Here is a 23210-nt window from a genome sequence, read left to right as displayed (position 1 = left end):
GGCAGGTGTCTGAGAAAGGGTGAGTTAAAGAGCAAGACGGGGTTAGGGGGCTTCCCTTTTCCTGGACTGAGAGGAGCCAGGGATAGAGCTAGTGGAGGCTAGACCAAGTAAGGGGCAGTAAGTACTGCCAGGAATGTGGGCAGGGGCCACGGGGTTGGGGCCGGTGCAAGACCAGGCTGGCTTACCCTCGTGCGGCTGTGCACAAACAAGTCCAGGACGTCTTGGCGCACTTGGTCATGGTTCTTGTCCAGGAACTTGTGCACCTGAAAAGGAGACTGGTGGGTCTGTGGCCGATCCCACTCACCCACACCTGTCTGCAGCCACAGTCTTCTGTGGTCCTTCATCTTCTACCAACTTCCTTCCATCCTAGGAGGGAATGTGTTCTCCTCTCTGGCCTGGCCCCTCTCCATCCACTCCACCCTGCTCATTCTTCCAGGAGGGGCACTATCCAGACTGGGCCTCACTTCCTTCTACCCATTCTGCAGATGAGGAAAATAAGGCCCAAATGGAGACAGAAGTTTGAAATCCTATGTCGTGTCTTGGATAATAGTGACCTCATGACACCATTACCAGTAACTGGCACTCTGTTAAATTTACCCTAAGTCTCATATCTACCCCAGAAGATTGGCATTATCAATCCCATTTTTTTTTCAAGATGAGGAAACGGGCTCAAAGAAATTAAGCGACTCCCCAAGGCCACATAGATGAGGGGCTACAGGTCCAGAACTGGAATCACTGTGAGATCCACACTGTGGTTCTGTCAGGGGCACAGCACCTGAGGCAGTGCTGGCTGTCTCCACTCTCACCTGGTAGGTGACCTTGCCTGCGTAGTGCTTGATGGTAAACTCCGGCAGTGGCATCTTAGGCTTAGAGTAGAGCGGGTTGGCGCCATGGTGGTAGTGGCACTTCTGCAGGAATGTGTGATCTGTGGCCTGTGGGGGAGGGAGACAAGGGGGAAGGGGTGGCTGGGCACCTGTTTCTGGCCCAGTGCCAAATTTTTCAGCCCTGATTGTTCTGCTCCCCAAAAAGTGCTGGAGAAGAATAGCCCAGTCACGGGAGGCTGAGTCATGGAAAAGAGGCCCACGGCTGTACCAGAATCAGCCAGTTTCCAGCTGCCTATACTGACATCATACTCTGTGTTTAAGTCAGACTATGAGACCCAAAGCCAGGTCACCCCATCTAGAACTTCTATCCTTAGTCACTCCAGGGGACTGGAGAGGATAAGATCCTAATAAGGCATTTCCTGCTTCCGGCCCCAGTGCAGAGGAACAGACTCAGGCAGGTAGTCCACCAGACTAGGACTGAGACCACAGAAGTATCTGGGGCTTACCTGGGGAAAGCAGCACTGGTCATCCAGGATGCGCAGGATGCCGTAGGGCTTCAGGGAGATGAGGTTGATGCAGGGCTGGTTGTCAGCAAAGGCGATCTCTCTCCAGTCCATCTGCTCCCGGATGTACTCCTCCTGTGAAAAGTGTGGGCTCTGATACCAACACCCAGGCTGGCCTATCTCTGTGTCCTGCCTTCTGTTACATGGAGCCAGTATCCTGGATGGGTGACATGGACCCTCAGGGCCTCCCTTCCTGATTTCCTGAGTCAGTTGAACCTAAGAAAGCGCCTGAGAGGACTCCTCTCTAGGCTCAGCAACCCGGCATCTTTCCCTCCAAAGCATGGACCTCATGCATGCTGTTTCTGCTTAGAACACTGTCTCCTGACACCCTTTGTGTCTCCACCAGGATGGACAAGTGGGAGTGTGGAGGCTGCAGACCTGCTCCTCCTGGAAGACGATCTTGTTGAACAGGTACTGAAGGTTCTCGTTGGCATAGTTGATGCACAGTTGTTCAAAGCTGTTGAAGCTCAGGTCCTGCCAGGCAGATGGAGGATAGTCCTGGTTCCTCCTTGGTGAGCAACCCATCTGTCCCCACCACAGGCACTGTGTACCTTCTCCAGGTCCAAGCCCGGACCCCTCCCTACATTTCATAAAGTTGGACTCTGACCACAGAGATCAAAAGGCCCTCTGCATACTGGATAGGGGATTATAGAAAAGCCCAAAGCTTGGGCCACCAGGTCTTCTGCCTAGGTTCCAGTCCTGGCTTTGCCACTTTCTGACTGTTTGTAAAATGGGGACCCGCCTTACATGGTTTCTGGATGAAGTGGCTTTATAAACAACAGTGACTTTTAAGTGTCTGCTATAGTCATGGAATTTTTACCCAGCCTTCCCCCGTTATCCTCACTGAACATAACAATCTTCCCACAATGACACTGGCTTCTCAGAAAAGGCACTCCCATGCCTCTGACCTCTACAGACACTGCTCCTTCACCTGGAAATGTTTCTTTCTTCCAGAAGGTTGCCCCTGACCCCTGACCAGCTGTGGTAAGAGCTTAAAGGCTCCCCAGTGCCGCATGTCAGAGCCGTGGTCACATAAGTTTGTCACACACTGTCCCCAACCAGTCTCACTGTGCAGCTTCCCAAAGACAAGGCCCAGTCTGGTCCCACTCAGCCCTACCTCGAAGCCATATATGTCCAGGATGGCGATGGACAATGTATCTTGTTTTGGGGACACCAGAGCGTTGACCCTGGTGATGAGCCAGCCAAACAGCAGTGCATACAAGACCTTGGCGATGGCATCCCTGAAGCAGAGCTGAGGGTGAGTAGGCTCAGGGCAGAGGTGCTGTGAGTCTGGGAATCAGGACGGAAGGGCACAGCCTCACCTGGCATCTACGGCACTCTCCACTGTTAGGGGTGTGAAGATCTTCTCTCGAATTGTCTCCTGGAAAGAACATAAACTTTGAGTGACAGCCAATGCCCCAGGAAGCCTCTGGCTTTAGGAGCATGGGAAAGAGACACTGGAGATAGGGGGTGTTTGGTCTCAAGCCAAGGAAGGACAGAATGCTTTTTCTGCCCCTGACCATTCGATCAGGGGAGACAGTTGCTGGTGTAATTTCGGAGACAGGCATAAAGGGATATCTAAGGCCTGGAAGAGGAAGGTCTTAGATGGGGCACTGACCCATCCAGGACTGGAGAAGGTTTCCTGTAGGTGACCATCTCATGTATCCCTGTGTCCACCTCCCCCCTCCTCCCAGATACACACACTCCAGCCACACTAGCAGGAGTGAAAGAATAAGGCAATCAGGGCTGGAGAAAGCCCACACAGAGGCCTGAAGTGAGGTCCACCTCTCCAGATTTTACTGGGAGGTGACCTGTGAGGTGGGGAAGAAAGGGGGCCTGTAACGCTGGAGGAATAGGCCCTTGTCAGGATGCAGGGCCTACAGACTTACAGTCACTTTGAAGGTGATAGCCTTCTGCAGGCCCTCAGGAGAGACCTGAAGCAGCTCTGCCACAGCCTGGATCTCCCGGGCGCTCACCACCGAGGCCACCTCCTGGGCATCGGTCTATGTAAAACACCAAGGCCATAATCGTGAGGTAAACCACTGGGCTGAGTTTAGAACAGCAGAAACAAGCTATACTATCAGAGAAAGCCAGAAAAAGTGGAGGATACTCTCTGAGGTAGGAGAAAAGAGTACAGACGTTAAAGCAGCCTGGGGTGAGGGTGTGGCTCAGGAGTACAGCATTTACCTAGCATGTGTGGGGTCCTAGGCTCCATCCTCAACATCAAAATAAATATGCAAAATTAAACAGACAGGCTACAGATGCAGTGCGTACTACAAATAGATGATGCCCATTAGAAAACCTGAAATTGGGCTGCAGAGGTGGTTCAGGGGATAAAACACTTGTGCATCTGTGAGGACTGGAGTTCAGATCCCAGCACTCAGTAAAAGCCAGGCTTGGTGGTGCTTATCTGTAATCCCCACACTGAAGGAAACAGATCAAGTCCAAGGGCTCAGTGATTGGTTCATTGGAAATGGCAAGCTTCAGGCCTAGTAAGAGGCCCTAGTTCCAAAACCAAGGTGAAGAGCAACAGAAGATCCACAGCCTCCATCACAGAGAGGAAGAGGTGGGAGGGGGATGGAGAGAGGTTCAGCTGTTAAGAGAGTGTGCTGCTCTTCCAGAGGACCTGAGTTCGGTTCCCAGCACAGCAGGCAGCTCACAACCATCTCTAACTGCCCCTGAGGGACACAACACCATCCTGTGGTGTCCTCGAGCACTTGCACACACGGCACACACACACACACACACACACACAAAGTTTAAAAGACAGACTTCTCAGCACCGGCCAGCTATAGAGGCATGCTCCTGCAGTACCAGAACTTGGAGGGCTGAGGCAGGAGGACTACAGAGCAAGACCTTATTTCAAAGAAAACAAAATAACCAAGAAAACATACAAACAACAACAACATGATAACATCTAGAATCAGGCATAAATATATCTGGCAATGGTATACACAACAAGACCTGGTTTTCAAGTCAGGATGAAGGCGATTGCATAACATCTTATGTCAACTGGATTCCTATTTCATACTTTACTAGAATGGATTATTATTTTTAAGATTTATTTAATTTTTAATAAAATAAATGTGTGTGTTTTTATTTTTTTAATTTATTTACTTTTGATACAGGGTTTCTCTGTGTAACCTTCACTGTCCTGGAACTCACTCTGTAGACCAAGCTGGCCTTGAATTTAGAGATCCATGTGCCTCTGTCTCCCAAGTGCTGGGATTAAAGGAGTGCGCCACCACTGTCCGACCCAAGATTTAAAAACATGTATTTACTTGTTGTGTTTTTATGTGTGAGTATGCATGATATGCATGGCAGTCAGAGGACAGCTTGCAGGAGTTAATTCTCTCCTTGCTTCATGTGGGACCCAAAGTGCTTGAACCCACTGAGCATCTTGCCGCATCTCGCTGAGCCTCACTTGTTTTTCTGGTTTTGTTTCGTTTTTTTAAGACAAAGGCTCGTGAAGTCTGTGGTGGTTTAAATAGATATAGCCCCCATAGGCTTAAGTGTTTGTATGCTTGGCCATAATGAGTGGCATGGCCTTATTGGAGGAGGTGTGGCCTTGTTAGAGGATGTGTGCCACTGTGGAGGCGAGGCTTTAAGATCTGCTTGAGTGAAGCAGGCTATATCCCCAGCCTAGAGAGACCAAAACATCCACAATGTTAAACTGCCTAAAAGTAATTTTAAAATAGTCTACGTGGCGATACCCCCAAAGGAAAAAAATACCAAAACTTAGAATAAGCAAAATCAAAACATAAGCAATAGGTTTTCGGTCATCTATAAATAATTGTTAGACCTTTTTAACACACATAAAGAATTCTCAGATATCACCGGAGAAAAGTAAGCCCAGGCAGGGCGGAGAAACCATGCATGCCTTGTGTAACCAGAGGGGAAGGGCCCAGGCCCAGCTGTGTTGCCTCTTACTTACCTCATGTTTCTCAAAATAGACATTGCCCAGGTGTAAGATGGAGGCTAGGATTCGGAAGATGCTGTCCTGGTCCTCACTGGTGAAGCCAAGCACCTCCATCGCAGCCAGCAGGCGGCGGAAGTCATCTGCGTCACTCTTTCCAGCGATCTCACAGTTCCCGCCCTGTTGGGGCAGGGGTTGGGGTCAGTGTGCAGTTGGAAAGCCGAGGTCCTATCAGGTCCTGCTATCCAGGAGGTGCTGAGGGGACCCAGGAGAGCTTCACAGATTGTGAGGAGGAGCGGGCACTGCCACCTGACCATAGCCAGCATTAATGAAGGGTGGCCTATAGGCCAGTACCAAGCCATCGAATGTATCCCTCTACCCAGAGGTGTTATGTTGTCCCCATTTCTCAGAAGAGGAGACTGAATCCCAGAGAGGGGACATGTAATCCCATCACATTGGTTGTGAAGAGAGGAACGATCAGGAAGGCTCCTCTCTCTACAGAGGCCTCATGTTCCTGTTGCAGCTGCCAGGACCTGTGGGGCTTTGGGCCTTTGGAGCCACTGAGCTGGGTGGCTCTTTGTGGGTGCTCACCTGGTTCAGGTAGTAGTAGGTCTCAGCCTCCTGCAGGCTGAAGGCCTGCCTCAGTTGAGCGGGGAGCCCAGCCAGCAGCTCATAGAAAATATGATAATTTCTCTCATTTTTGGCCTGCAGGGGAAACATGGTGGATACATGAAAGAGTGACCCCCCTCATCCACTTACCCAGGTTCAGGTGTGCACATAAAAAGACATGTCAACACACAGGGACCTGTAGGTGGGCTGGCATCTCTGGGGTGAGATCCCAGGGCATCCTGGTATGATGGGGTGCTGGCCTTGCTTTGGAAAAATAGTAATAAGTCCACCTACTTTTCTCTTATGCACACTAGCCCTGCACATCTGAAGAAACAGAACTCTATGGCCCACATGTGCACACACAGGGCTTTAGATGGTTCAGTTATCCCATTTGGCTGAGGTCTTCTCGAATCCCAAGCCCCACGGAACAGCATGGGGACACACCTCACAGAACCCATTTGCTATCCAGAGACCTTTAGTTAGTTAAAGGGTAATGTGTTCCCCAGATGAAGCACTGATGGGTGGGGTCGGGATGGGGAACAAAGGGCTGCATAGGGTCAGCGACTTCCTTGAGCAAGGGACATGGCAGCAAGACTTGGAGGGTGCAGCGTGTTGGGCTACACATGCATCCCTGTGGTCCTGGGGTGGAGGACAGTCTGTTGATCTCTTGGGTAGGGATGAGCCAACCAGGATGTTGGGGTAAAAGAAGGGAGAAGTAACATGTTGCAGGCTCAGGAACACAGACAGCATGCATTCACAGAGTCTATCATCTATCTATCTATCTATCTATCTATCTATCTATCTATCCATCCACATGTATACACATGAGTGTTGGTGCCACCCAGGCCTCTGGCCTGCCTACCTGGAACACAATCCTTGACTTCTCCAGCAGGTACTGAGAGGTTATGGCACCACAGATCACACCCCTGGGGAAGAACAGTCAGGTCTTGGAGACTGAGGTGGCCTTGGGTGCTGCTGTGGGCCACCAAGGGCTCTGCGGGGCCTCTGAGAATCTGTCACAGTCCCACTCACCCTTCTAGAAAGATTTCCACAAACTTCCCAAAGCGGCTGGAGTTGTCATTCCTGACGGTTTTGGCATTACCAAAGGCCTCCAGGAGAGGCGTTGCCTCCAGGATCTGGACCAGGAAGGAGAGGTTGTGAGAGAGACGGGCACTGGGCTCCAGGCATGACTCTAGATACCCCAGCAGAGGCCTTCCCAGAGAACCCTCCCTTTGGCGGGGCGACCTGAAGTAGATTCCTATAGAACCCCAGCGTCTCTCCTCTCTGTTCCTCACAGCACCACTCGCGTGCTCTGTGCTCAATGCCCTCCAAGCCCTGTGCTTCCTCTCCCTGACTGTCCCACCTCACGCACACACACACCAGCATACCTTTATCTTCAGAGATGTTGGTGAAACCGGAGCAGGAACAAGAGACAACAAAAAGTAGTTCACTAACAAGGCCAGACACCTCTCCCTCCGGAAGCCAGGAGCCTTGGACTGGGGAGAAACTGGTAGACCCTTTTAGGTCCCTGTTGCAAATTCTGTGAGCCTCCCAGACCCAAGGACTGGTCAGGGACTGAAGCATGGCCTCAGGGAGCGGCATGTGCTTGCCACTAGGCCCAGACACACACTATATTCTTTGCCTCATAACTGATTCCTGCCATCTATCTTCCATGTCCCTCTCTCATATTTCCTTACTTTTATGTCTCCTGTTAGGCTCAGCACAGTCACCTACGTGTCCTTAGGAACCTATCCCATCCCTCTGGCACCTACCTTATCAGGGCTAACCATAGTCCTGCTCTGTCCTCTGATTCAGGCCTTATCTCATGGCTTCCTGCCTCCCCTTCTTCAACGTGGCCCTTGGGTTTCACCAGTCCACACCCATCCCTGCTTCAGGACATCTGCACCCGCTGACCCTTGTGCCCAGAGCATCAGTATGCTTCTCTCTCCTCTTTCAGGAAGCCTCTGCACGTTTCTGTTCCCTGGGTCTTATCTGTGTCCCTATAGGAAGCAGCTCTGCGGATGAGCACGCTTGACTCCAAGGCTCTGCAGTGGACTAATGGATTCGTAGCAAGTCCTCAAAAATTCTCTAAGTGGGTAAAAACAAGGAGTTTAGCACCTCACGAGCAGAACCACCCAGGGTAATCATAGCTACCTGTGGCACCCAGCTATAAGCACCTACTGTGTGACAGCCATTTTGCCTCGCCAATTGCTCTGCCTCCCAGTGCTAGGTATGGACCTCAAGGCTTCACATGTGCTTGGGAAATGCTCTGCCATTGGGCCACATCCCATTCCCAGCTTTTCATTTAGTTTTTTCAGCTTGAGGCAATATCTCACGATATAGCCCAAGCAAGCCTTGGGTTCATGACCCTCCTATCTCAGCCGCTCTAGTCTCTGGGACAGTAGGTCTGTGCCACCACACCCTAATTTTAGTTCCTGTAAGTATCCTATACGTAGGTGCTAACATCATGACTGGCTCGAAAACTCAGAAATTGGGATGCAGAGAGGTGTGGGATACCCAGAGCATCCAAATCCAGAAGAGTGGGTCCCGAGCAGGGCCTGGTGAGTATACTCTTACTATGCGTAGGGCATTGTCTATGGTTAAGTCGTGTCTTTAGGAAGGTTTTATAGAATTAGTCTGGGGTCCCAGTTCCCACAGACATGACGCCTGTAACCTCAGTGTGGTGACAATGCCTCTCTGTTTATATCCACACTCAGGCTGCTACCTGCAGAGTTCCCAGCAAAGTGCAGCAGAGAGTGGGGCTGCCTGCAATTGCTCATAGTCAAATTCAGTAGGCCATTGTTCTATACTGTCCTTTAGTCTGGAGACCCTGCAAGGTTCCAGAGGGCATGTGGCCTCTTCTCTGCTCCTGGTACCCATCATAGGACAGGACAGGAAGCCAGAAAATTGGGGAGGGGATGAGCTATTTTATGAGTTGAACTTTTTTGAAATGAAGAAGGTGCCACAAACACCATTTTGATGACTGGAGTATATGGGGTGGAACAAAACATATACTCTGTTGGTTATGACCCTAGATCCATCTATGCCTGAAACTCTTCCTAGATCTGACCTGTCCACTGTCTCCATGCTGTGTGCCTGTTCCAAAACTCTTAGACCTAGGAAGTCATATACTTGTCTTTTCTACACCTGTTACCATGGAATATAAATTCCTGCCCTATCACCTCATCCGGGAGCACTGGGCAGGTCATTTTTCTTCCCAGACATCAGTTTCCCAAACTGTAAGTGCTCACAGATGCAATTTCCCAGGGAGGCTATGAGGCTCTGTGGAGGTGGATGGAAGACACCTGCCCCAAAGAACTCACAGAGCCCACCTCTCTCCCTGCCTCCTTCATGGGCTCTCCCAGGCATGTAGAAGAAACAAAACTGACCAAAGCAAGAGAGGGCCTGGGTCAACCACCAAGAGGCCGTGCCAAGATGGGCTGCAGCATTATAGCCATTTGCCAACTATCATGGACCCTGGGCCCATGAGAGCCTGTGGTTCTGGACACTGAGCCTTGTCCTTCCTTGAGCCCTGGATTCCCATCACCTCTGAATGGACACCTGATGGGCACGGGCACATTTCTCAGGAGTTTCTCTTCATCCATTCTGCCTATGTTCACTCTTAATCTTAGCCCTCCTCACACTGTGTCTGGGTCCTTCAGTCAAGCCCCTGGCTGCCTTTGCCCTGCCCCTGCATACATCCTTGTACACCGACACCACAGTCCCTGGCATCTGAGCCCCTTCTCTGCTCCAGACTCTACATTGTCGTTCTTTGTCCTACGGGAAGCCGACAACTGCGTGCACCTTTGCACAAGTTCTTTCCTTGTCCTTCTCCATCTTCTCCAACCTGCCCAGGGCCTCATCACTGCCTCACGCTTATAATGATGCTCTCAGCTCTTCCTCCTTCCCACTCTGTACTTCTCCTCACCATATACTGATACTACTCTTTCCAGTATACACAATTTACTTAAGTTTTCTTCTTCTCCATCTCCTGCCCTAAGATGAAACTTCCACAAAGTTATAAATATTCTGTCTTGAGTTGTTCTGTTCCTTGTTCGAGGCCTCAAAAAACCTTTACTGAGGGAATGAGTTTCCAGAGCAGTGTCAGATTGCAGGATTTATTGTTCTCGTGTCGGGTCTATGAGCCTAAGTCTGTTGCTAACTCTGCCTCATGCTATGGCTACACTTGAACCTGTCCAGCATCTGGGTATGAGACTATGGAGGTCAGGTTGGAGACACTAGAAAGTAAAAATGGCTTCCCTGTCTATCCCCAGGAGCTTCCCTGGGGAAAATGGGAGACGGAGAAGCCCTGCCTTGAGCCGCCCCTGCTGGCCTACCTGTAATACTAAAGTGCACATACAAGATCCTGATCTATTGGGGGACTTGCTCAGCAAGGGTGCTGGGCTAAGGATCCTAAGCAGACAGGGCAACCACAGGACGGCTGGATGGTAGGTCTCACCTGCTGCATGACGTCCCGTCTCTGGTTCATGGCAGCCAGGCAGCGCAGAATCAGCTTCGTAGCCTCAGTCTTTCCAGAGCCACTCTCCCCACTGGTGGAACAGGAGCCCAGAGCATTGGCTCTCCTCTGCCTCTCCATGTGCACTCCAACCCAGGAGCCATGAAGAGGCCCAAAGGCACCCAATACTTTTCCCAGGTTCATAGTAGGCTCACATCTCACCATCTAGATGTCTGGATGCAAACTACTACCCAAGGTGTCCCCTATCTGTCCCCCACCTGGGCACAGCCTGACTCACCTGATGATGACACACTGGTTCTGTTTGGCATCAAGCATTTTGGCGAAGGCGAGATTAGCGATTGCAAAGAGGTGCCTGGTGAGACAGACCATCAGGCATCACTGTCTCTGACAGTTAGTTTCCACAGTCCCAAGACTGCCAGGGGTTGGGGAGAAGGGTATTTCTGTTCTGCCAGCAGCCAGTGCTGCCCACCCCTCACCCTCAGTCAGAGCTACAGTGGCCTCTAGAACAAAACTGTGCCATGCCCGGGGAGAGACTACACTGAGTCTCACTCACCTCAACTCATGGATATCCAGGGTCTCTCCAAGCTCAGAAGAGGACCTGGAACACCCAGGACAACACCCTCCACATCCCATAGACACTCACGGGGGATTTTCTCCTAGGGCACGCCCACTGTACTGTTGCACCTGCTCAGGCCCGTAGATTGCAAACATTCTATATGGGTTCACCGACACCAGAATACTGCCGATATAGGTCTGTTAATAGACAGTGACCTCAGTGACAAGGTTATGGTGGCCACCTGTGGCCCCCTCTTTATTCTTTTGAGCAAGGAGTCCCTTGCCAACGAGACATATATCTGGCTGCCTGGTCTCATTCATCCCAGACTTGTGCATAGACTGAAGTTGTGAATGTGGAGTGAACCAGGCCTCACAGTCTTAATCAGGCCAAGATGGCAGGTAATTTCCCCACCATCTCATTTACTCATGGTCTCTGGCCCAGGCTGCAGGTATTTCTGCCTCCTGCCAAGGTCTAACCATCTACTGATTGTTAGAACAGGGAAGCAGGGAGCCCATGTGCTCTGAAGTCATTAAAGCCCTACAGGTGGGAGCAGGAGAGATGGCTCAGTGTTCAAGAGCACAGACTGCTCTTCTAAGAGGGCCTGGGTTCAATTCTCAGCACCCACATGGCAGCTCATAAGCGCCCGTATCTCCAGCTCCAGAGGATCTGACCCTTTTGTACAAACCTACATCAATGTGCATGAAATAAAAGTGAATAAATTATCTTAAAGCCCTATAAGTGCATATGCCTATTGGAAGTGGCTCCAGGCCTCAGGCCCTCTCTCCTGTAGCTCTGGGGTCACAGGTTTCGCCATCTTTCTGACCACCCCTAGTCTAGAATCCAAGTGGGTCCTTGTACTAGCAAGCCCCAGACTTACATAGATGAGGTTTCGCTCAAATCTGGTCTTTAGGTTGGCCAGCACAGTGGTCTCTTGGAGGTCTCTGGAAGGACAGAGAGGCACTGTGAAGGGTCCCAGTCCTGACACAGACTCCACCCTACTTGTCATGGTGTCTTGGTCAGGTGTGTCTGGAATCAAGCTCATCTCTGCCACTAGCCAGCTATGAGGCTTGAGCAAGATAGTTTGTTCGATCATCTTGTGCCTCAGTTTCTTCATCTGTCCAATCAGGTGGCAAACATCACGCCCACTTTGTGGGAGCTCGGTTCCCACCCCCGGGGCAGAAGATGTAAGGCTGAATCATTTATGGTTGGAGAGCTTCAGAGATGTCGGACACCTGCCCATATTTTCACAGCCACTGCCCAAACCTCATAGACGATAAACTGAGTAACAGAGCAGGACAATATTGCCCACGGCTGCCTAGCTAGTACGTGGTATGGCTGGGATCTGAACCAAGGGCTGTCTACCTCACAAAGCTTTGCACTGTACACATTTGGCTTGTGTGACACTTGATGGCACCATTTGCAGATGGGGAAACTGAGGCTCTGGCGATGTCCAGAACAGTGAGACTGGGAGCATAGGAATCCCTCACCCCATCCACTTACTCCAGCTGCGTCATGTCCTCCACTCCATCTTCCCTGTGCTGCTCACGGGACCGCACAGAAGGCAGGTTGCGTATGGAGTGCATCTGTGAGAGAGGGGTGGGGGACAGGCTGGAGGCCTGGGTGGATCCTGGCTTGGACACGCCAGGCACCTGCTCAGAACGTCAAGGTTGGGTATTGAAGGTCTTTCTGCCTCCTTGACCTAGAGCTCACGTGAGTCTGCGTGTTAAGCATCCTGGACTGAGCATGCTCAGGGAGTGAGCACATAGATACATTCACCAGCACACACACGCAAACAAGAGCAAGGCTCTGTCCCCTTCCTACCTCTGTCCTCTCGGTGTCCCTACCCCACTCCCCACAGACCCCCATGTGTTGGTTTGCGTGACAGCTTGATGGCCATTTGTGTCATGGTGCACCAGGCCCTTGGAAAGACAAAGGTGGAGGCTGTCCCAGGATGGGACAAGATGCTCGGGGTGAGTGTGCAGATACTGCTTATGGTGGGCCTACTGCAGCGGCTGCCGTCCTCACAGCTCCCATACACATCTGTATGCTCTCAGTATGCTGTGGCTCCGTACAGGCCCGTGTGCTTGACTGAGGGTATCCACGTACACAGGTACTCTCAACATCCACTCGGAGTGTACCAGCCGGCAGCAGTCAGGGCCCACCCACACTGGGGATCTTGAGAGTGGGAGTCCTGGTGTCAGCCTGGGGCTGACAGGGCTCCACAGTGCCTGTTATGTGTACACATGTGTGTGCACATTCAAAGGGTAGGCTGATGGCTCACACCTCCGTGGATGCCGTGTCTGCTAGGACTCGGCACCCACCTGCCTTCCTTGCTTGCCCATGCATGGTATTCACTCATGCACATTCAGGCACATGGACCTGCAAGGCTCTGGGTAACTGTGAGCACACATGTTGTGCAGCCCTGGCCTTTCCTGCCCGGGTGCACCCTCCCTAGGCAAGGAAAGAGGATACAGGAGGGCCTGCATACTACATGCCCTCACACTGTTAAGTAGGGCGCAGCAAGTATCAACCCTTCCGGCCCTGGCCTCCAGCCCACCCATCCGCTCACGTGCTTGCCAGTGGCCACAGACCCTGAATAATTTAGCCACTCACGTATTCCAGAGTGAGGAGGGCCCAGGCATCCTTGCCCCTCACCCCTGGGCGCCCTGTGCCCCGCTCCCGCAACGCTGCAGCCCACACAGCGCGGGGCACCCGCCGTCGGGGCCAGGGTCCCCCTAGCAGCCAGGGTGCCCCAGTTGTCATTGCCAAGCCTGCTTGCTGCCTGCTCTGTGGGGCACAGTCGCAGAAGTGGAGAAGTCCCGCCTATCATTGCTTGCCCCACCCATTCTGGGTGTCCCTAGGGAGGCTAGAGTGATCATCCACCTCCTCCAAAGGCCACCCAGCATTCAGCTCACCTTCTGCCATGGACGTGGCAGCCAGTCTAGAACTGCCTGCCTAGGCTCCAAAGACTCCGAGTCTCAGTTTCCCTACTCTGCAACGATGAAGTCAGAAAGCAGGAACCTGTGCCTCTACCCTCATGTCTAGTCCTTTCCTCCAGGGCCTATTCTGTGCTGGGTACTCCTTTGCTCAAGGCCCAGATGCCCTGCAAGGTCCAGGCAGTTCTCCCCACTTTCGGAAGGGAGTCGGGGTCCACGCAGACCACCACTTGCCAGGGCTGCGGTGACTCCTCGGGCCACCTCCTCTTCTGGTTCCTAGGTCAGAAATCCCGATCCCACCCACTGACTTGTGCCTTCATACCTTGTTCTGCCAGCTTTGGGGGCGAGTCTTTTTCCAGAGGCTCTTGTGGCAGTCACCTCCATGGCCCCGGAGGTGGGATTGAGAGGAGTGGGTGCGAATTCGTGACCAGAGACAGTGAGCATCTGTTGGTGGCCAGAGGCGGGGCCAGCGTAGACTACAGGCTTGGGGGGCTGGGCCCTGCTCTGGGTCCTGGTCTGGATGCTCTGGAGGCTGCACAGGAGCAGTCCCTTTTGGCTGGAAGGAGCTCACCCCACGCACCTGAGGCATGACAACTGCAAACCGCCCAGGTTCTGCCCGGGGCTGCTCACCAGCCTTGAGCAAGGGCCCTGGGGCTCTGGTGGGGGCCAAGGGAGCTGGAGTTCTAGACACTGTCTTCCAGCGGTGCCATTGTGGCCATGTGGCCCTTGCCTGCTTACATGTGACCAGTGGGTACGAGGCGCTGAGTTGTAAAACCTTCCTCTCCGAGACAACATTTTTGTTGGGAGGTGTTGGGTTCAGGGCCTCAGGCTCAGCTGGTGGCTGAGGGTCCCCTAGGGTGATCACTTCTTCAGGCTTCTCTAAGCTTGGGTCAGCTGACTTGGTGAGTTGCCCAGGCCCTGGGTCATGGTGTTGGCCCAGGAAGATACCAGTTACATTGGAGACTTGGTCCTCAGACTGTGGCTCACACGAAGGGCTTGTGTGCTCAAGCAATGGGTTTTCAGGCACAGGAGGGGGTCTGGAGAAGCCTCTAAGGCTGCCTATACCTTCTGGCCACGGAGAAGGTGGGCGTTGTGTGGGAGGCATAGCCACATCCCAGCTGGGGGCCAATGGGGGAACTGTCCACGGTGTTTCTGAGTCTTCTGCTTCACGTTGGTTCTCTTGCTGCTCCAAAGCCCCCGTGGATGCCCCCCAGGGCCCGGCACTGGGTGGCGGGGGGTACGCCCTATGTACCCATGGTTTCACAGCCCGCGTAGGAGGCTCGCTGAGGCGCCGCCAGTTCCGTGGAAGGCGTGAGGGCAGGTTGAGGGACCGGTGCCGGGGGCCGTGTTTCAGGAGTGGGGGTGGTGAGGGTGGTCGGGGAGAACCTAGCACTGGTGAGCGGGGTGGGCCCAGGCGCCCAGAGGCTCGGCGTAGAGAGAAGGCCTCCCGAAGTGACTGAGGTCTGCGTGGAGGGGGTGGGAAGGGTGGCTGGAAGGGGCCCCTTCGGAGGGACAACTGAGGAGACAACGGTCCCAGTGGTGAGTGGTAGCCCTGACCTGGAAGGCTCCTCAGAGAGGGCTGGGGTGAGGGCAAGTGGGGCCTTCTCCTGGATCCTATCAGGGAAGGGCTGGGGAAACCATAAGCTGCCCTCCGACTGCGACTGCGGGAAGCCCTGAACGAGGGTCGGGGTACAGGAAAGGCCAGAAGGTCAGGCGCAACCTCTGGGCTTGTTCCAGGGGGTTCAGCAAAGCCCCACCAATTTGCCTGGGGTGGAAAAGGCACATGAGCTGGGGCAGCCCAGGGTGGTGGATGCTGGCGGAGGGAGCCATAGGGTGAGCCATAGGGGGAAGCTAGCCTTGGAGGCCGGGAGAAGGTTGGAGAGAAGGGTGGGGTCAATGGAGAGGCGGGGCTGGGAGATGGCGCAGGCATTGGAGGAGAGATAAGAGCACTCCAGTGCGTGAGTGCCCTTGGTGCAGGCCTGGGTGACGGTGGCCCGTGGGAGTTGTTGTTGTTGCGAGCTTGTGGCTGACTGCGTCTCAGCACAATGGGCGTGTTGGGTCGATCGGGGTCCATGCCGGCCAGCTTGTAGCCAAAGCGTTTGTAGGCTGCCTCCCTCACTGGGGGTCGCCCTCCTCGGGCCTTCTGGCTGCCCCTGAGCCGTGGAATGGGCTTCTTTTCTGACAGTGTCTTTTTGAGGAACCGTGCCAGTGAGGTGGCTGGGCGTGGCGTTGGGTGGCCAAACTCAGGGCCAAAGCCTAGGCCTTGGCGGGCACCAAAGGCTGACAGGGCGCGCTGTAGGTTTCGCTGGCGCGGTGTGAGGAAGCTCCAGTAAGGGTGGGTGTAGGGCATCGTGGGCACTGGGGGCATTTCCTCCTCCTCTTCCTCACCCTCTGCATCCCCTAAAGGAAGAGGAATGTCGAGGGAGGGTGGCAGGGGCACCTCTAGCTTCTCTTTCCCAAACAGCTTCACCTGAGGCCGTGGGAAGAGGCGGAACTTCCGGATGAGGGATAGTTTGGACCTGGCTGGTTTGTCCATACCTTGTTGCTCGAAGAAGGCGGCACTGGGCAGGCGGAAGGAGGTGCTCTGACGTTCTCCACCTGTTTCCTCAGGCTCCTCCAGCTCGGCAATGTCGTCCATTGGGTGGGCATATGGGTTGTGGGGCGACATTATGGGTGGCGGCACCCACGGGTACATAAAAGCTGGCTCTTCTGGATAGACATAGGGCATCCCGGGGGGATAGATGGCCTCGGCCCCACCGCCATAGACGCCTTCAGCATAGGGAACCCCATAAGGATCAAAGTAGGGTATGTCGTAAGGAGTGTCGTATGGAAAGTCATAGGGTGGATAGGGCATGTGGTGAGTTGCATAGGGGTCCAGATAGTAGCTGTATGGGTAGGCCTCACTCTCAAAGCTGTCATGGTAGCTGTAAGGCGATGAATACCCTGATGGGGGCGCATATGGGGGCTCAAAATCATCGTAGCCATAGCCATAGCCATAGGCATAGCCAGGGTAGAGGGTGTCACCGTAGTAGTCAGGGTGGTAGTAGTTGTACGGGTCTCCGGGTGGGTACCCGTAGTCATCATAGGGTGGCCAGGCCGGGCTATACCCACCGAACTCAGCCAAGTAGGGCTCCTGCTCCTCGTAGTGGTATAGCGACTGCTGGTCATAGTAGTCGTCGCCTTCCCGATGGTAGTCGTAATATTCACCCAGGTCCTGGAAGCCCTCAAGCCCATACAATGACTTGCGGGAGCCTGCGTGCCGAAATGGGGCTTCGTCCTCAAAGGGCAGGAAGCCCACGGGCTCTCCGGAGGAGTAGATGCTATGGCTGCGGGGGAACCTGCGGAGCCGGCCTCCATGCCGCAGGATCTCAGCACCCGACGGGAAGGGCAGCTTACGTGAGCCGACTCGGGAGCTGGAGCGCTGGAGCCAGGCGTCCACTGTGGCCTGCTCACTGCCTGACTCCTCGGCCTTCTTGAGGAGGAACTTCTTGGTCAGCCAGTTAATAGCTGTGGACGCCTTGCTAAGTGACTGGGCACGAGGCCTCAAGCGGCCGTAGCCGCGCCGTCCAGGGAAGCGGATCACCATGAACGAGGGCTTCTTTCCCTTCATCGCCCGCTTCTTTTTGCCCACCCGCATCTGCGTCATGAGTTTGGATGTGGATTTGAGAACAGTACGGGCCTTCTTCTTGCGCTTGGTCTTCTGTGGGCCAGTGTGGAGGCCCCAGAAGAAGGCTGACGCACTCCGGAACTGACCTTTCTTAGAGATCTTGGGCGTGCGGTCTCGGAAGCCCATGAAGAGCCGAGATGTGCCCTTGAGGCTCCGTTTGGGTTTCTCAGGCTCTGGGGCCTTCTTCCCCTTCTTCCCTTTCTTTGCTTTCTTCTCCTCATCCGCCATGGTGGCCCTCTGTGCCTGACGATGCCTGGGGCAGGTGTCACAGGTTCAGGGACTTGGAGACACTGCTTGGAGACCAGCTAGGTCTTTTTGCTTGTAGCTGAACCTAAGTCTCTCCTCAGTGTCTGAGCCGCTGGGACTAGCTGGGTGGCACGGACAGTGAGGATCCATAATTCATCCTCTAGACCAGCCTTGGGTTTCACCTTTGAGAGGTGGTGGAAAGTGCCTGGGTGTTGTTTTCTAGTGAGGGTAGACTGGGAGGCCTGTGCTGGGGCAGCAACCTGGCTTTAAAGTCACCATGGCAACAACTTGCTGTCTCTGGCCAAGCCCTCTTGGGTCTCAGCTAGCTCAGTTTTACAGAGCAGGACATTAATCTCCACAGGGGGACATCATCTACCCTAGACCCCTCGAATGGCCCCAAAGTGGAGTCAGGTCCCTGAAGCCAGGATAGAATGATCACGACCCACTACATTACCTTGGAGGGGAAACTAGTAGTGAGAAGCAGGTGCCCAGGGCTGTGGCCAGTGTAACAGGAGCTGGCCAACTCCAGGGAGCTGAATAATACATCAGGGAGAGCCCAGCTCCCACCTCATAAAGCCTGGCAGGCTGAATGTCTCTGCAGGTCATGGGGAGGGGCAGGGCACCGAGGTACAAAAATGGAGCCCAGCTCTCCAGTCCTGCTGTTGATCAACTATCTAGCCCCAGGAAGGCCTTTGGCCCTCCCTGTGCTGTAGCTTCCTTTCTGTAGAACGGGAGGGACAGGCTGTGCCTGCTTTTTTCACTGGGAAGAAGGAAGAGCTAATGGATTGGCTGGGCAGTTTAGGAGGCAGGAGGGACCTCTTGGGCACTTGCAGGCCCATGCTAGTGGGGGTGTGGGGTCAGGAGGCTCATTCCAGCTCTGGATCTGATCACAGCCAAGGAGGGGGAGGAGGGAGAGGAAGGGAGGGAGAAGGAAGAGGAGGAGCAGAAGGAGAAAGAGGAGGAGGAGAAAGAAGAGGGTAAGTAATAGGTAGTTTGGTCAGGGTTAGCAGGCTTGGGGGTCGTGAGAATGGACTCTACCACCACCAGTTTTGAACCCTATTTCCCTGAAAACTAATTTTTAGAAAGGTGCAATATCACAATCTAACTTATTAGAAGTGAAAATGCTGGGTGAGACCTGGCTGAAAGCCCACAGAGTCCAGGATTCAAAGCAGTGCTTTTGAGTTTCCTGTGGACCGCACAGGAATTTCTGGTAGGAGGGCCTCGTGGTTTTGTACATGCTTGGCCCATGGGAAGTAGAACTATTAGGGGGTGTGGCCTTGTTTGAATGGGTGTGGCCTTGTAAGTGTGTCATTGTAGGAGTGAGCTTTGAGAGCCTCCTTGTAAGCCTGTGGAAGGCAGAGTCTCCTCCTGGTTACCTTAGGATCAAGATGTAGACCTCTTGGCTCCTCCAGCACCATTTTTACCTGCCTGCTGCCATGCTTCCTGCTGTGATGATAACGGACTGAACTTCTGAACCTGTAAGCCAGCCCCAATTAAATATCCTTAATAAGAGTTGCCTTGGGGGGGGGGGGTCTCGCTGGTGAGATGGCTCAGTGGTTAGGAGTACCGACTGCTCTTCTCCTGAGTTCAAATCCCAGCAACCACATGGTGGCTCACAACCATCCATAATGAGATCTGACGCCCTCTTCTGGAGTATCTGAGGACAACTACAGTGTAATTACGTATAATAAGTAAATAAACGTTTAAAAAAAAAAAAAAAGAGTTGCCTTGGCCGTGGTGTCTCTTCACAACAATGGAAACCCTAAGATAGGTCTCTTGAGGAATCTGCACGTGACTATGAAGGATGGCTCCCCACGGCAGAGGCTCCTTTTCTTTTTGTTTGTTTCTGGTTTTTTTGTTTTTTGTTTTCAAGCCCTGGCTGTCCTGGCACTACCTCACTAGACTAGGCTGGCCTCTGCTTCCCGAATGCTGGGATTAAAGGAACACCTGACGAGGCCTTTTGGGTTATTCTCTCCTTGCGAGCTTGCTTGCTGTTCCTTTCCCTACCAAGGAACATCCTTGAGGATCAGAATAAGTTTGCTTAAAAAAAAAAAAAAAAGTCTTGATCAAGACCAAATAAACAAAAACAAGGTCAGGCATGGTGGCACTTGCTTTTAATTCCAGCACTCAGCACTTGGGAAGCAGAGGCAGGGGACGCTCCATGAATTTGAGGCCGCCTGGTCTATATAGCTTATTCCAGCTAAGTCAGGGCTACATAGAAAGAACCTGTCTCAAATAAATAAATAAATAAATAAATAAATAAATAAATAAATAAACCAACCAACCAAAAAAAAAAAAAAAGCAGAATTAAGTTTGTCTAGGTTGTCCCCTTTCCGGCGGCTTTGTGATAAGCAGAAGGGCACTGCCTCACAAGTGGACGTTTTTGAGTTCTTGCTTTCCTTAGGCTTCTGGTGTTTTCTTTGGATTCAAGGAATAGTGTTAAGAAAAGACAAAAAGAAACCATGAAGTAACTGCAGAAGAGGAATCAGAAAGATTCTAAGACTGGAGATAGAGACACCAAGGAAACGGTGGCTTCCAGACACATCAGGGGGAATGTACACGTGAACTGAGGTCCAGAGACTGTAGGCTGCAGCCTGGACTGGTCCGAGTCCTTCCCAAGCACTTTGTAAAAGAAGTGGACATGAGTTTCCATCCCTAACCAAGAAGCTCTTTGTGACTGACAACCACTTGCAAAGGAAATACTGCTTTTTCTCCAAAGGAGTCCCACTGAGTATATAAACTACACCTAAGAGTAGCTCCCATGCCTAAGAGTAAGTGGGAAAGTAAAGTGAACTCATAGTATTTTTGGATAGGTTTTATCTCATTTTGCTTTGTTTTTTTTTTTCTTTAACCTTATGCTTATATATATTATGGTTTCTGATTTTGTGTCTCTGTGTTTATTATGCTTCTTTTTTATTATTTTTGTTTTGCCTGTTTTCTCTTTCTTTTTTTTTTTCCTTTCTTCTTACTTTTTGTTTTGTTTTGTTTTGATCTGTTTGGGTTTTTTGGGTTTTTTTGTTTTTTGTTGTTGTGGTTGTTGTTTTGGTTTTTTTCAAGACAGGGTTTCTCTGTATAGCCCTGGCTGTCCTGGAACTCACTTTTGTAGACCAGGCTGGCCTCAAACTCAGAAATCTGCCTGCCTCTGCCTCCCAAGTGCTGGGATTAAAGGCGTGGGCCACCACCGCCCAGCCTGTTTGGTTTTTGAAACAGGGTTTCTCTGTCCTGGAATTCATTCTGTAGACCAGGCTGGCCTCAAACTCAGAGAGCCCTTATAGCCTGATACTGTTCAAGGTTTCCTACTAAAAGCCCCCGACTCAAACAACTAAGGCATCAGGCCACTGGGGCCACTTGTGGACTGACAGTTACAAATGGTAATTTGGATAGGCTGGCTACAATGTTGCACTTTGATGCCCAGCATTCCAGAGGCAGAGGCTGAAGCGTCTCGGTGAGTTCCAGGTCAGCCTGGTTTACTTACCAAGCTCCAGAACAGCCAGACTCTATAGGGAATGTTAACCTTGTTTCTAATACTGGGGCTTCACTCTCTGCCTAATTTATGACCTAGGATGAACTTATATAGTAACCAGTGTCAATGGGGATGCCAGTTATTCAAAGGAGTAGATGTTTGTCTCTGCCTTGACAATCACAGTACACATGGCCCATCGATAAGATATAACATTGGGAGTCCTCACCTAAAAGTTAGAAGACATTCCTACACCCGTAGCTCCCTTTCCCAGGCAGATTCTGTAGTGTGTTTATATCTCAGATACTTATAAACTGCGGTGGCTGTGGCAATGATGCTAGACAGTTGGATTTCACTCAAATATTTCATTTTCAAAGATCTAAATATCTTCTTCTGATGTTTGCTGACAGCTTCTTAAAGCAACCAGGGCCATTTCCACACAGAGTAAAAGAACTCCGTGTTATTCCCTAAAGTAAGACCTGTCTGAGTCTCCATGGCTTCCAGGAGAGCTTAAGAACAAAGCCACTTACACTGCCACTGTCCTTGTGGCCCTGTCCACTTCCTGGTTTTGGGACCCAAGAACCTGGAAATACCAGCAGGACCTCAGTATTTACCTATAACAGGGAGGGGGTAGTAGGAAGATTAGACATTTATGGTTATTCTTGGCTACACAGTAAATACATCCTGGGCTATGTGAGACCTTTTCCTTCTACAACCCCCTTAAAAACACACAACCATCTAAACTGCCCACAAAACATACTGTTGATCCCTCCCTTAAGGGTTAAGCTAAGAGCCTGTCCATCACCAGTCAAGAGACTACCCCTCAGGAGAGTTGATCTTCCTGGCAGACACGTTAAGAAAGTAGAAAAATGATTCTCTCTTAATGCATACATACCCCAGAAGTCCTGTCTGTGATAGAATTGTTTACAGAATTGTTTTAAGCCTTTACTTTATTCTTTTATTTATTGTGTGCACATGTGGAGATCAGAAGACAATTTCAATGGAAGTTGGTTCTCTCCTTCCACTGTGTACAACCTGAGGCTAGAAAAGCTATCAGGTGTGGCAACAGGCTTTTTACCTGCTGAGCCAGCTTGGGGGCCCCAGGTCCTTACTTCTGAGCCTGCCTGCTTAAAAGAGTCAATTTCAGGCTAGTGAGATGACTTAGTGCTTTTATACAGGACCTGAGTTCCCAACCCCTACATGACAGTTCATAGATGCCTGAAACTCCAACTCCAGGAGGAATGTGACACCTTTGGCCTTTTGTGGGGACCTTCATTCATGCACAGATAACATAATTAAAAATAAACCTTTTGTCGGGCGGTGGTGGCATACGCCTTTAATCCCAGGACTTGGGAGGCAGAGGCAGGCGGATTTCTGAGTTCGAGGCCAGCCTGGTCTACAAAGTGAGTTCCAGGACAGCCAGGAATATACAGAGAAACCCTGTCTCAAAAAAACAAAACAAAACAAAAAACAAAGAACCTTTTTTTTTTTTTTAAGTGTAGCTTTTGGGGCTGGAGAGATGGCTTAGTGGATAAAATGGTTGCTGAGCAAGCATAAAGACTGAATTGGGAATTCTTAACACCCACATAGAAGCAGGGCACAGTGACACATGCCTGTAGCCCATGCTGTGGGGTAGGGTGGGCAGAAACAGGTTAGCTGGTTATTCCTGCAGCTTGCTGACCAGCTAAGGTCCAGGTTCAGTAAAAGGCCCTGTCTTAAAAAAATAAGGTGGAGAGTGATGGAAGACACCCACATAAACCTCTGCACTCCACATGCACAGAAGGCAAGCATATGCAGATACACCGGTGTGCACACACAGACACCAAAGTGTAGCTTTTCCTTTTTTATCAGTTTGAGCACCAAACTCTTAAGCCCGGCTTGACCGTCTGTCTATTTTCTCTCTCTCTCTCTCTCTCTCTCTCTCTCTCTCTCTCTCTCTCTCTCTCTCTCTCTCTC

The 23210-nt window shown here is 51.8% G+C and overlaps 1 protein-coding gene across 2 annotated transcripts in view; it reads right to left on the bottom strand.

Annotated features, from left to right (window-relative positions):
• The window catches only part of Myo15a (myosin XVA), a 51640-nt gene extending 33864 nt beyond the window's left edge, over positions 1–17776 (bottom strand). For both annotated transcript variants that reach the window (XM_021176540.1, XM_021176541.1), the window contains exons 1-18: positions 14204–17776; positions 12446–12528; positions 11823–11886; positions 11033–11142; positions 10667–10741; positions 10372–10462; positions 7301–7306; positions 6945–7048; positions 6775–6838; positions 5895–6008; positions 5322–5483; positions 3277–3390; positions 2710–2768; positions 2505–2628; positions 1766–1861; positions 1331–1462; positions 807–932; positions 186–263 (exon numbers count right to left, since the gene is read on the bottom strand). In XM_021176540.1, coding sequence (XP_021032199.1) covers positions 186–263; positions 807–932; positions 1331–1462; positions 1766–1861; positions 2505–2628; positions 2710–2768; positions 3277–3390; positions 5322–5483; positions 5895–6008; positions 6775–6838; positions 6945–7048; positions 7301–7306; positions 10372–10462; positions 10667–10741; positions 11033–11142; positions 11823–11886; positions 12446–12528; positions 14204–17776 — 5175 coding nt within the window. The remainder of the gene's footprint in view (positions 1–185; positions 264–806; positions 933–1330; positions 1463–1765; positions 1862–2504; positions 2629–2709; positions 2769–3276; positions 3391–5321; positions 5484–5894; positions 6009–6774; positions 6839–6944; positions 7049–7300; positions 7307–10371; positions 10463–10666; positions 10742–11032; positions 11143–11822; positions 11887–12445; positions 12529–14203) is intronic.
• Between the last annotated feature and the right edge of the window lie 5434 nt (positions 17777–23210).

This window comes from Mus caroli, chromosome 11, assembly GCF_900094665.2.
Source record: "Mus caroli chromosome 11, CAROLI_EIJ_v1.1, whole genome shotgun sequence".
Taxonomy (NCBI): Eukaryota; Metazoa; Chordata; class Mammalia; order Rodentia; family Muridae; genus Mus; species Mus caroli.
The sequence above is the reverse complement of the archived record's forward strand: the minus strand, read 5'-3'. Positions and strand labels throughout refer to the sequence as shown.